We start from the raw sequence: 14360 nt of genomic DNA, 5'->3' as shown, positions 1-14360 counted from the left end.
TCAGTTTTTTTTGGGATGAATTTTTATTCTCTTATCCTATTCATTAATTCTTTATAGTGCTTTTCAACATTCATAAAAAAAACAAGCTTTTCGCCTATAGGTGCAGTATATGACATAATAATGAGGCTTTCCATTGAGATTTAGACTATACAGACATACAACTTCATCCACTCTGCCGATTCAGGACCATTGCGTAATCAGCATGTCATCACGCACAGAACGACAGCTTCCCAAGACACGCGCGCACTTTCAGTAAGCCCTCTCACTCAGTATCCCACAATCCCCCTGTTTGGTCTCAGCAGGTCATGCGTGCCACCCCAAACTCCAGACTGACAACAGCTGGCTCCTCTTTGGCCAGCTCGCTGTTGTATGTCCCTTCGAGCTCTCCGTAGCTCTGCTTCCTGCTCTCGGTGCCGCTGCTGCCCTCTACTGTCCGCTCTGTATCGGTGCTCTCTGTGGCCTCCTCGCCCACCTCCTCCTGCTCGTCATCCTCCTCCTGCTGCCGCTGCACTTCTTTGGGGTTGATGGGAGCCCCAAGGATGAGGGAGTTGGGTCGTGGTGGGAAGGCGCTGGAGTTGGACCGCTGATCTCTGGTGGGTGGAGCCGCTGGGGGGTCCGAGGTCGTGATGGGGGTCACACCAAGTTGTTGGAGGCGCTGGACAGAGAGGAGGAACGAGACAATGAGAATGACTTTTTCTCAAGGTGAGCCACAGGGTATAAAAATATGATGTTAATGTTGTTGTATAAAATATTCAAAATGTTTAAGATTAATATGTATATTCTGAGATGGCACTGTATGTTGGATTTAATGTGTATCTACTAAAATGTTTTTGGAAAGTAAAAGTAACTAAAAGCATCCGTTTACAATTGTTTTATCTAAAGACAGCAATATTCATCATAACAAGACAATTACATGTTATCTTAAAATAACGGTGGCCTTTTTTCTCCACAATTTGTTTTCCTCGATATCACAAACAAAACAACTGCTAAGCCACAAAAGACACTTAACTCCAGATAATGAGATTAAACAAAATTACAAACATGGCTGCTCTTGGCTAATGTAGAAATGGGATTTGATGTACTAAAGTTAAAAAAGAGAGACGTTTTTATAGCTGCACTAAATGTGCAGAAAATAAACTCAAGGCTTTTTACACTGTGACCCAGGGTTAAGCTCAGCCCAGGGCTATACAATTCACGCTACATTTCTACAAGCCCTGCGTTGTATCATTCTTCAGGTCCATTGCTTACTTTAGCCCCATTTTACTCTGGCACCTTCAAGCCCTGCATTGAGCTAATTTTTCAGTGTACAACCTACAAAAAATGGGGCTACCTCTGCTTCACTTCAGTAAGCCCAAAGCCCAAAGGTTGATGTTAGCCCACTTTGGAATGTGCCAGGATTATGCCAATGTGAAAGCCTTCGTGGCCTGGGGCTAAAAGCGCCCTTAGCATTGGGCTGACCACATTCTAAGGCCCCGAACACACCTGGACTCGTCGCAAGTTAGCGCCGCCTGCTAAACCATTTTCTTCCAATGGTGCGGTGTGCCTGACATGCGCCCCTCTCATTTTTTCACATTTTCCGAGCTGTCTTTCGAAGCTAAAATATTCACAGCTTTCAAGTGCAAGTTGAAGAGTCGCACCAATTTTTCCACTAATAACATTTGATTGCCTGGTTGTGTGTCGAGCCCCACTTAACACAAAGCCATGCTGTTTTGGCTAGCATGTAGCAATGAGTTTTGATGTGAATGGGGTCTAAATGGGCTATGTGCAGTGTGAGAACCTGCACAGCAGAAGAGAAGTTTAATACGCACACCAAGCTAAAACCTACCATCATGAAGGTTATGATGTACAGCTTTTGTAAAACTGCTGTAGTGAGACGTAGATCATTCAAGAGGATGTACTCTGCAGTGCTGCATACTGCATTTTATTGACAGGTCTCTCTATTATTTTGTGCACCCATTCATATCAATATGGGAACACTAAATTCAGTGTCCTAACAACAAGTGGGCTCCATAGAGAGAATTAGTGTGTGTGTGTGTGTGTGTGTGTGTGTGTGTCCACTCACGCTCTCCAGTGCTTGCAGTGTGCTCTCTGCCTTGCGGCTGTTCTCTCTCAGAGTCAGGATGGTTTTGAGAATCGACTGACGTGGGTGCATGGACCGATCAAATTGGTGGTACATATTCCTCCAGAACCTGGGAAACAAAAGTGCAAACAAATGCACGGATGAGATTCCAGTGAGGGAAACATCAGAGATGCTGTGCTTCACTGAGATTAAGATTCCTTTCAGATTCAAATAAAACACTATAAATATGCAACAGCAGGGAGGTGAGGAAATCTGCACTGACTTGAAATTGTAGGGCAGAGTGGAAGGCACCAGCACAGGGTGCGCTTCAGAGTACGCAGGGCTGTAGAACGGATTCAAGTAGTTCTGTCTTTCGCTCATTAGAAATGCCCACAGAGAGTGAGTCCGCTCTCTCAGCCTGGAACACAAAACAGCAGTCATGACGCACACACTTCAACACACATTGTTTAGGTCGTCAAAACCATAATTAATTTTGCTTTCACACACAAAAGCTCATAGTCAAAAGTGTCTCACAGGTCAAAATTAATTCTTTCTACAATGTTTTATTGACGTTGTTCATTCTTCCAGTGATCTAGATAAGATAAATACAGTCAGCAGTGTTATTGAAAGTATTGTTTGTTTTCTTCATTGGTTCACAAGCTGACTAGCGTCTGTTATCAAAAGTGCCCTATGTGGGTGTGAAATGATTGCTTTGCTCCATTAATCTGTGGCTGTTCAGAGTAGGTCATGTGACCAAAGAGTGTGACAGAGATATGGTGCGTTTGTCAGACCTGGGTCATTTACAATTTGTGTGTGTATTGGACTCACTGCAACTCTTCTCTCTGTCTCTGATTGTTGCCGAGGAAGTTTCCATACTGACAGGAATGGATGTGTTCATGGATCTGCAGCAGGAACCACTCACTGAACTCAAATGCCTGCGGAGATGGTTATCTCTGAATAAATGCAATATAACATATCCTGCCAAAGAACACACCATTGTTTGAATACAAGACACGGGTCACTTAGCTCACAAACTCTCGCACACCTGTGGAAACTGCTCGGTCAACTGCCAGACACACTCCAGAAACTGAGTGAAGATAGGCGACACCTCCTTTGGATCCCCGTCCAACTGGTCACACCTAGGAGTAGACAGCCAAATAAAAGTGACATCTTTATTTAACTATAAAAGAGCTCACAAAGTTGTTTAAACAGTACATAGTCATAAAGCTACCCTATTGATAGCCCACAAGCCACATCCGGCCTGGAAGCAAACTCTGAGTGCCCCGGCATACGTCATCATGGCACAGTCCAGGCAGACATTGTCAAGTGCATGTCAACATTTATCTTGTGTCATAAAATTAGTTCACGTCCCCTGCAACACCCTGTGACCGCAAAACTGAATCGTTTTAACCCTGACCTTGACTGGCAAGTACTTTTTTATTTTATAATAGGTGTGTTGTGGTAATTAAAGACTATAATATTTGGAGACAACGCACTGACAAACACCAAACTTTCCAGATACAATTTCCTTAGGGATCACTACAGATGGACTCAATGCATCTTACGATTTAATTCGTGTTCATTTGTCATGTCCAAAAGCTTAAAAAAGGTTCAAATATCCTGCCATCTACCGTACAGTTCCTGGTCATAACTGAATACCAGATATTATCATAAAATGTAAACTTCACACTGAATAAATCTCTAGGCTTAATTGAAGCAGCTGCATCCTCACCTGTCGGCAAACTTGTGGCCAAAGGAGATCCAGTCTTTCTCTATCAGTACCTAAAGGACAAATGTGAGGAAAGAGCAAGTTTATCCCGCTTATCAGATCTTTAGCTCTTCTTTTACCTTGTGCCAAACTGTATGTGTGTGTTTAAGGTTGGTACCATGAAGCCCTTGATGGTGCGGTAGTAAGGATCCATAAGCAGAGACCCCAGTGAGCAGACTTGGGCTGTTCTGTCCCATCCGTCTGAACAATGAACCAACACGCTGGCTCCTTCCACTGTCACCGCCTGGGGGAATAAATGTGCAATTAAATGCATTCAATTTTCAGACGAACATAAATAAGCGGTAAGGAGAAAAATGTCACCTTGGTGAGAAAGATGGCTGCGTCTACAACAGCTTTGATGTGCCGCAGCCAGCCACTGCTCTCCAGGCCCACCAGGTAGTCACTCACGGAAAGAGAGCGAGTCCCAATCACTGACAGACACATACACATAGGCAGATTAATTTCAGATCAACAATTTCATGACGCCCGTTTTGTGTCCTGGCGGGTGTAGCAAAAGGTGTTTAACCTTCTAGCAGTTTCTGCAGGCTGGTTCTCATTACGTGGATGTTTTCAATGCCTACAAACTGGAAGCGGATGTTGGAGTAGTTGTCCTCGTTCTCGTAGCCTTTACCTGCTGCTCGGTTAGCTAGCGCGTTTAACTGTAGGACAGGACAAAAAACGAATAAAAACAAAATCAATGCAAGTGTCCTGCTAACGCCGTTTTCAAACCGTAATTGTGTGATGTTGAACATGGAGCATATTTTAGGCTGCTACCTTCGGCCTGGTGTCCATGACGTAAACGAATCGGCTGTTGTGATTGGCCTTGCTGATGGCCTGCAGCATGCTCTCATCCTCCAAGCATCGCGCGCTGAACCCAGAGAGAGGCTGACTGCATCGACAGACTGCTGCCTGTCAGTGAACACAGTACACCGATTAGAACAGTAAAAAAAATACAAAATGCTAAATGATCAACTTAAACTATAACATTTGACACCTTTCTTCCCCCCCTTTTATAAACACCTATAGTTCAAATATAGCTCCCACGAATCTGCCGAAGCCCAAAACATTGTTTAATCTTTCAAAAGTGCTATTGAAACGAGAACATTTCAATAGCAATTTATTAGCCATTTTCTTTTAAGCTTGGATTATGGACAGAGAACACAAGTATCTTGTTTCAGCTTTCCAGTCCTTAACAGATAATTGATAATGACTAAGCCATTTTGTGGTACAGTATATAGACTGGGCCCAGGGGAAATCACTGTGCCAAAAACACATTGATTGAACTCTGAGTTCCGACAGTCCATTTTGCCAAGTCACTGTTAAGAGTCAGGTTTGTCCAAGTTGACAAATGAAAGGAAATCCCGGTAATGTGGGAAAGAAAAGTGGGCAGGGCTTCTGCTCTCTAATCTAGCTATTTAACTGAAAACAAATCAGAAATCAAAATATGCATGTGTAGGTTTGTGTGTCAAATGTGTTTTTTCATTTTTTGTTTCGTAAAGTCCAGTGATAAAAAAAAAATCTTGTAACAATTTTCTTGACAACTACAGTCACAATTTCCCTGTAATTTAATTGGATGCAACAGTTATTCCAATAATTTTAGTGCTTCTCTGACCTTTTATCGCTCACCAGTGAAAGGTCAAAAGGTCTCGCACGAGAAATATGAACATTTATGAGCACATTTCCTGAAACATGTCAACCACAAACATGTACACCATAGTACATTAAACGATGGCCTTTCCTCTTGCACCACCTTGTGGTAATACGACTTTTAAAAAATGTCTTACTTCTTAATGGGCTTTTGAGTTCTATTTCTTTGTCTTTACTGAACAATTTGTTCCGTCTATCGTAATTGCACGCTTCTTGTTTTTCAGACAAAAAATGACACAATGTCATGCATCTTCACTGAAGGAAACTTATCTTTGTTTAATTTCACAAAAGAAAAAGGAATGCCATAACAATTATGCTCTCATTTCATAATTTCAAACAGTTTCCAAACCACAAATGTATAAAAAGAAACTTGTGGGAAATACTTCGCACAGCATGGTAAAATGGTAATTGATAATGACTAAGCCATTTTGTGGTACAGTATATAGACTGGGCCCAGGGGAAATCACTGTGCCAAAAACACATTGATTGAACTCTGAGTTCCGACAGTCCATTTTGCCAAGTCACTGTTAAGAGTCAGGTTTGTCCAAGTTGACAAATGAAAGGAAATCCCGGTAATGTGGGAAAGAAAAGTGGGCAGGGCTTCTGCTCTCTAATCTAGCTATTTAACTGAAAACAAATCAGAAATCAAAATATGCATGTGTAGGTTTGTGTGTCAAATGTGTTTTTTCATTTTTTGTTTCGTAAAGTCCAGTGATAAAAAAAAAATCTTGTAACAATTTTCTTGACAACTACAGTCACAATTTCCCTGTAATTTAATTGGATGCAACAGTTATTCCAATAATTTTAGTGCTTCTCTGACCTTTTATCGCTCACCAGTGAAAGGTCAAAAGGTCTCGCACGAGAAATATGAACATTTATGAGCACATTTCCTGAAACATGTCAACCACAAACATGTACACCATAGTACATTAAACGATGGCCTTTCCTCTTGCACCACCTTGTGGTAATACGACTTTAAAAAATGTCTTACTTCTTAATGGGCTTTTGAGTTCTATTTCTTTGTCTTTACTGAACAATTTGTTCCGTCTATCGTAATTGCACGCTTCTTGTTTTTCAGACAAAAAATGACACAATGTCATGCATCTTCACTGAAGGAAACTTATCTTTGTTTAATTTCACAAAAGAAAAAGGAATGCCATAACAATTATGCTCTCATTTCATAATTTCAAACAGTTTCCAAACCACAAATGTATAAAAAGAAACTTGTGGGAAATACTTCGCACAGCATGGTAAAATGGTAGGTACTCATATAGCACTGTGTGCAAGTGATTACAGTTTATAACAGTACCTTCTTTTCTTGGTAGAAGTATGTGAGTACAGGAAAGCGTCCTTTGCTTCTGAACTTGGAGCTCCCCACAATAATGGGCTTACTGGCTGTGATGGGAACATACAGGTCTCGCGGATATGTCTCGCAGACCTAGAAAACCAAACACAAACATTCACACAAAGATATCTGTAGTCAGATGTCTCCTGATTTGTGAGCAGCAGTGTCACTTTTCTTTGGACTTAAATACACCACTATGGATTTCAGGGTTGGAGCTAATATTCAACACTAGAAGTGTTTTACACAACTGAAGCGCCAGCGCCCTCCTCTGGACTTTGAGCAAAAATTTTAATAATGTGTGGTAACGTCCCACTGGTTCCTCCACAACACTGTATTAAATGATTTCCTAAGATACTACCACACCCTCAATCAAAGCCAGTTTATTACAATATAGGGATCCCTTGCGTCATATGTGATCAGGCCGGCCTGGATAATGTTTACACAAAAGACAATAAAGTTACAGTTTATGTAAAAAATAAAAAAAAAAGACAATCAAACAATATACATGTTTTTATTGCTCATGTAACGTCAAAAACTGCAGACTTCTTTTTTTCTTTGTAGCAGGCTGTTATGGCAAACAGAGACAGTGCCAAGGTTCAACAACAGTCAGCAAGTCCTGCTTCAACTGGGCAGTGCTCGCTGTCTACCATTTTTCAAGTATCTTCTGTTTTCACAATGTTACTCTTTTACTTCCTGTACATAGACACTATATCCCATGGTGTTTATAGGGGATGCTATCATACATTTTAATATTATAACATTTAAAAAATTATAGATTCTAAAAGATTTTGTCCAGGTAGGTCCTCCAAACTTGCCTTTACTCAGTGCGATTGAGATCAGAGCTGCCACACAGTCAGACAAAACATCTGATTGTCAACGTGTTTGTTCTTTTCCCTCTCAGAAGTACCAGAAATAGAAAAAAAAGATCCTCCTCTTGAGGAATTACCTCTAGCAGGTTTTCTCAATTTGGCACATCTGATGGAGGACACAAAACACAGCTAAATATCTACCTTGTAGTCTCTGTTGACGTCGGTGAGCTGCCACTGGTCGCAGGGGACGCCCATCCTCTCAAACTCCGCCCCGAGGTCGATGAGCTGCCACCCTTCCTCTCTCTGTTGATCGTTCTGTTTGGGGTTGTAGGAGAACGCGTAGAGCTCCTCATAGGATACTGCAAAAAGGAGAAAGAGCCTTAAAACACAAACTACACTAAAAACTAAAAATATGAAAATACATCATGTGCTTGTCTATCGATTGTGTAAACGAGGAAAGAAAAAACAAAAAAAGAAGTAGGGGCAACAAAACTGAGGTGAATACGTGGAATGTGAATGGACACATCTTAAACCCACCAGGCCGTAGAAGACGCAGCAGCGAGCTGTAAATGTCGTGGCAATCTCTTTCTCTCTGTACTACAAAATGAACCACCCTGAAGTTGCGACACTGGATGACCAGAGGACAACCTGTGGTGGTCAGGGAGAGCTTCTCCACGGACGCTATGTGGTGATGTAAAATCTGCAGAGGAGGGGAGAAATAAAGGAGCAGAACAGAGAGAGAAACTAGATTATCGTCTGTGAGCTGCTTTAGATCAGATTTAGTTTCCATTTTTCTTACGATTACGAGAAAAAAATTTAAGCAAACACAAACTCATTACTGAACAATTACAGGAGAAAACAGCAATACAAATTATCATATGTAAAAAAAAAAAACTTTACTTTAGCAAATAAAGCTCCTGTCAAAGTACTCTCAAGATGTCATGAACAAGTATTCTGAACCGAGAAAAGTTGCATAAAGGTTTGCATGTATGATCCACATTACCACATCATCATCAACAGTTTAATTATGAAGTACAGAGGGCAAAAAGGACAACGGCAGCATCGCATCACCATATTCAACAAGGGCAGTTTGAATTCCACAGGGATCTTAACCACAGGAAATCATGAACATGCACATTCATCAGCATTGATAATGACTAGGAAACTGACACACACTCATAGTATATGCTGATCTCACCAGCTGTTGAGACAGACAGTAACTTGACTGCTGTTTAATATTTCATGAGGCACAAACAGCTTAACAAACTCCCTCTCAAACTCTCTCTCGACAGACTGATTCTAAAATGCCTCCATAAATCCAGACACATGCAGTGCACCGCACATGCAAACAGGCATCTACAAACTCAAGCAGGGCCGAATACGCACAAAAACACACAGTGAACAATAGTACTACTGCGTCTGCTCCACAAGGATAAGTGCAAAAACAAAGAGTACAAGTGAATGTTCCCTTTCCCCCAGCAGATGCAGCAGGAAGGATGGTGGAGAGGGAGGTCATGGCCTGGGATCTGCTGCACAAAGCATTTTGAACAACACTTTTTCCCATAATGCAGACCAGCCACTGTGGCAATCAAAATACTAGAGTACTATTTTTACATCATATTATTAAAAAAAGGCATAGTGCTGCTGTATATACACCTATAGCACAATATACTGTTCAATTAAGTCTGTAGAACATCAACAGAAATGTCTAGAAGAAAGAAATTGGGCGGGGTAATATGTGGAATCAGGTTACTCTGCTGACTGTTGCTGCCGGACATGGACATCTAGAACCCAGTTCTCACAGTGCTACAACAGTGATCTTCTTTCAGGTACAGGCAGAAAACACACAGACACACAGACACACACAGACACAGACACACACACAGACACACACACAGACACACACACAGACACACACACACACACACACACACACACACACACACACACACACATTAAGACTAACCGTACAGTTTGAGGCTATATAATGAGGCTTTTGAACCTCTACCCTACTTCCTCTTACCACACACAAGCCTTCGCATTCTCTCCTCTAGCCCAACAAACCACAATCAAACACAAACACGCTCCATCAGGTTGCAGACTTCCTTGCGCTGGTTGAGGTGATGTTACTTACTGTGGAACGATCCTTTACGGCCTGCATTTGCTGTTTAAATGTTTCTCTTAAAGTGTGGATCAAGAGTGCTACAAAAGAGAAAAACCTGCTGCAAATTCTGAGGACAACATGCGCGTTTCTGACAGCGGCGGCATGATTTTGCAAGAACATCACACAGCATGTGTGCCATTAGTGTGGGAGTGGAATGGACTGAAACAGGTCCACAATTTTCAAATGAGCATCCACAGTTACCCACAGTAATTAGTGCAGTTGTAATGTCAGCACAGTAGAAATCCTCCCATTCTGCATCAAACCTTGCACTAGTGTGCTACACAACACTCACAGCATGGAAAGAGTTTGGCCAAACTGCTTTTTACAGATGCACTTGGTGAAACTGTGATAAAAAAACCCACTCACCCAGATCTCCTGTCCGGCAGATGTTGAGTTATTAGTGCTGCTCTCCACAAAGATGAGATGTGTGGCTGTGAGGTACAGTGTGCCATTTGTGGATTTGTTGCTGAAGCGATCCAACAGTCGCACCTGCTCCACCTGCAAACGCACGCACGCACACACACACACACGCACGCACACGCACACGCACACACACGCACACACACACACACACACACACACACACCGGTGATAACAACATTAATCACCTAGCAGCTGAAAGTAAAGTTAACTTCTTCAACTGGGTGCAATGTAGAATGAGAATGATATCATCGGCCGATCTTGGCTTATCACAGATAAAACGGTATCGGCGTATTTGTTGACAACAAAGAACAGTGCAGAAAAAGATGCTTGAGCTAATTTGATTTTTTCAGAACACTGATATTATTTTATGTAATGAGATTTAAAACATCTTGTCTACATTATGAATGTCAGTGTTTGAGAGATCATTGCCAAAAATGTGTGTTTTTGTATATATATTCTGTGTATATAGGAGTACCTGCAAATACATAATTGTCTGAATTTTTTTTTGCTCCCTGATATTGGTATCGGCCCAAAAAAGTCCAGCGTCAGTCAGGCTCTGGTGTAGAGCAGAGGATGCCAAAAGAGGAAAGATAGGATCTTGCTAACAAGACTGGCACTGGCTCCAGCTGGCACACCACCTAATCCTGACCACCTGTGCCTAATGCTCAGCTGCCAATTCTGTTCTAATGAGAGTCACAAATGACTTCTGGATATAGGAAGGCAGTCTAATTAACAGATCCATTTTAAAACAATTACTACCGCGTCAAGTCAAATATCTATTTTTATATTAAATGTATTCTGATGAGGTGCAGCCTTATTAGAACTGTACTGTTGTAATGGCTACAGCTCTGCGTGCACATTAGCACCCATGCTGTAGCGGATGGCAACCTTTTTGATATGAAGTGCCATTTTAAAATGTTGTTCTTAGTCAGTGTGCTAATATCAACCTCAAGGCTAATATTAAGAAAGCTGCCTTCCCCATGAGAACATCAACGTCTGAGTTAAACCCACAATCTTGTTCATCAGCAATCAACGTTTCCACAAAACTCTCTTGCAGACATTTTGCTAGTTTGCCACCGGTTAAGCTACCGCGTGCCTGAGGTTGCTGACCCTTGCTGTAGATGCTCATAGTAGAACATTTACTCAAGTCACACATTTTCACACAGGGAGAAGGTTGTGCTATCATAAAACAACAGGTTTATGAACCTCTGATGGTCAGAACATCCATTCATTACTCCATTTAATAAGGTTCAACAGAAAACCTCCAGTCCAGGATGAATGTAGATCATGCGTATTGTATTATCACACTTTGTGTATTACCTCAGACATGACTTTATACTTGTGCTAAACTTTTACTATTTATTGAAGTGTAATTCTTTAAGGCCTGAAAGTCAATTTGTCTTATTGTTTTGTTCGTATGGTTTATTTTATTCATGTTTTATCTATTTAGGATATTTCAATAAGTTTTTTGTTTTCCCAATTTCAATGTCTGAATAGCCCTCAGAATTAAAAGTTCATTGCTCATCGAAAGGGTGTATTATATTTTCATTATCTCAGATGCATAAAATGGTATTTAAATAATAATAGTATCATATCAAGTTATTATAATTATTTCTGCAACAATATGTGATCCAACAGAACAGAAGCAGTTATCCCCACAGTGGAGGGTCTAAATATTGATAAAAACACATAACAGGCCTTAACAAGATCTTTCCCAACGCAAGAGGTATTTCTAAGAAAAAAGAAAATACTGCTTGTGGATTTTGTATAAGTTGTAACCCTGTGCAGCCTGGAGTGTTGCCTTCCCCTCAACTCCCCCTTTTTTTTGGCACTAGAATCCATTAGAATAGAATAGAAGTGCTGATTACTACTACACTCTGTGGCCAAAAGGCTATCAGGCTGTTGGATTTGGACAGTTTGCTGCTGTCGCTGCTAAACGTCCACTTCCATGATTCATCACACTAGCAGTTCTAGTGTTGACTCAGACATCCTCTCCTCGGTTTCCGTTTTCCTGTCGTTTCAGATATGATGAAATGATTGTCTCCCTGCAACCAGTGCGGACACGGCTCTGTCACACAGACAGACTTCTTAGCACGTACCGAGTAAGTCAAGAGTGTGTGAGAGTTAATAAACGAGCCGATGACGTGAATGCATATATTTTTGAAAACCAAAGACGCAATCTGAACTACACTTTTCAAGTGCTTTAAATGCAGTATTGACCACAAAGCACGTGAGCTGCATACCATTTCGTGAGGGAATCTTTGTAAAGCTTGTATCAGCTCATTTCTGACGCACGCTGACCACAGAGTTAAAACAACTCAAAATCGTATCATCCAACGAAAGCCTCTCTCAACAATGTTTATATGTCTGCACCCTTTTTTTATAACGCCAAGTTCAAACATGTGCTTGCGTTTTTCTGAAATGCAATAAAGCCCTTCTCCTCTGTTTTATTCGAGCAAACAACCAACCCAAGAGGGCTTAGAACAGTGGGGGCCACACCCAGTCTGCATGCAATCACACCCGACCGATTCCAGCATATCCTTAATCCATAGGTAATGTTTAATTACCACGGGGGCTCGCAAATTAGGTCACGTTGCTTCAACATGATGAAGAGAGCTCACCTCTCAACATAAACACTCTCAGAAATACATGTGCAAGAATAGAGCAGGTTTAGGCTTCCTGAGCAAGTGCCAACCACAGTGTTATCCACATTTTGACAGTGACAGTTTTTGGGTGTGTTGCCTTTTGAACTCCAGCACACTGGCTCTGAAATAAACAATGACTGTGAAGGAAAAGTGCTGTCAGCTGCAGCCCTGTCAATACTCATCCCTTAACTTAATGTTACCAATTGTGATTTGGCCACTTAACATTAAATACAAGTCATCACATTTAGTACGCACTTGCAAATAATTAGCAATCAAATCGCTGTCTGAGGTCTGCAACCCACAGACATCTCAAGTAACTTGGTATCTCTTCTAGCAGTGCTCTCAGAGGCCTGTGTTGCAGCAGTTTTAAGTGGCTGCTTGTTTGGAGGTTTTCGCCTTCAGTTTGCTCTTTGGTAAATGATCTGGAGGTCAGGTGATTAACTTAGTCAGTCAAAAGCTGTCCACTGTTTTGGCTGTATGTTCAGGATAGCTGTCAATATGATAAAACTGTGAGATGTGAAGAGGACTGCAAGTCCTACAGTGATCACTGTGAGTGTGAACATCTTCACACTAGTCAGTGTTGTGGCTGAAGAAGTCCATCAGCTCGGATGTTTCTCCTCGGGCTGGATGCACTGGCTGACTTGATAGTGTAACGTTAACTCAATCAATAAAAGGGCGTGCAGGTAGTAGCATTACAAGAAGAAAGCCCAGCGATCTGACGCTCGGGAAAAACAAACATCTCATTGATGCTCGTCACGTCTGACACTTCAAGCTGCGGGCGACACCTGCTAGCCACCATGCTATTACAGCGATACACAAACACTGAGTCCGAACACTGACGTCTGGCAAACGTTACCACAAAAGAGCACTGTACAAATCCCAACAAGACAGACAGGCCGAGCTGTAAACATCCATTTGTAATTAGCTTGAAATGTTAGCTAACGCTACCTTTGGCGTTCGGATATGCTCCATTTCTCCGAGTCGAAACAGCTGTCAGCGACTGCAAAGCTTCAAACGACGCCTTCCGCAGATAAGTGTATCATTGATGATATGGTGGTGTCAGTGCCCGAACCAAACCGGCCTTACTTTGTCGGAGGCATACGATATGTATTTATTGTCAATTATTTTACTCCCTTCATCCGCATAAAGGCCCCGGCTACAACGTCAACACGTCTGGTGTAGGCTTTTCGAAGTAAAAGCACGGGTTTATGTAGGTCAGAATAATAATGAGTCCAGAATTGATTCCTCTCTCTGTAAAATGTGATTACTAGTAACACAACTTTGTTCAGTGAAACACACCCTGTATGGATGATAGCTAGCAGAGTAATTCTAAGGCCTTCAAAATAGATTTTAACTAAGGTCTCCTTTTACTGGATGGGGCCTCGACATTATAATAATGTAAGGTTAATATGCTATTGTGCTGCACATAGTTCAAATTAAAAATGTCTGCAATTAATTCAAAGGTCCAGGGCTTCGGGGCAACTTTCCACTTTGCCCACA

At 41.6% G+C, this 14360-nt stretch overlaps 1 protein-coding gene across 3 annotated transcripts; it reads right to left on the bottom strand.

The window, feature by feature from the left end:
- Nucleotides 1–13832, bottom strand: mtmr6 (myotubularin related protein 6). Of its 3 annotated transcripts, none has more exons than XM_030397745.1 (15): nt 13809–13832; nt 10159–10290; nt 8166–8328; nt 7830–7987; nt 6784–6912; nt 4602–4736; nt 4354–4486; nt 4149–4258; nt 3946–4071; nt 3792–3841; nt 3105–3198; nt 2888–2994; nt 2343–2477; nt 2063–2189; nt 1–655 (listed from the first exon to the last, which is right to left on the bottom strand). In XM_030397745.1, the coding sequence occupies exons 1-15, from the start codon at nt 13830–13832 to the stop codon at nt 296–298; spliced, it is 1983 nt and encodes a 660-aa protein (XP_030253605.1). In that variant the 3' UTR covers nt 1–295. The 3 variants fall into 3 exon arrangements, with proteins under 3 accessions (XP_030253605.1, XP_030253607.1, XP_030253606.1); XM_030397747.1 differs by lacking the exon at nt 13809–13832 and adding an exon at nt 10691–10838 and having other exon boundaries at nt 296–655; XM_030397746.1 differs by lacking the exons at nt 10159–10290; nt 13809–13832 and adding an exon at nt 9763–9804 and having other exon boundaries at nt 296–655.
- Nucleotides 13833–14360: the final 528 nt, after the last annotated feature.

This window comes from Sparus aurata, chromosome 19 (genome assembly GCF_900880675.1).
Source record: "Sparus aurata chromosome 19, fSpaAur1.1, whole genome shotgun sequence".
In the NCBI taxonomy this organism is placed as follows: Eukaryota; Metazoa; Chordata; class Actinopteri; order Spariformes; family Sparidae; genus Sparus; species Sparus aurata.
This window is presented reverse-complemented; position numbering and strand designations above follow the sequence as displayed.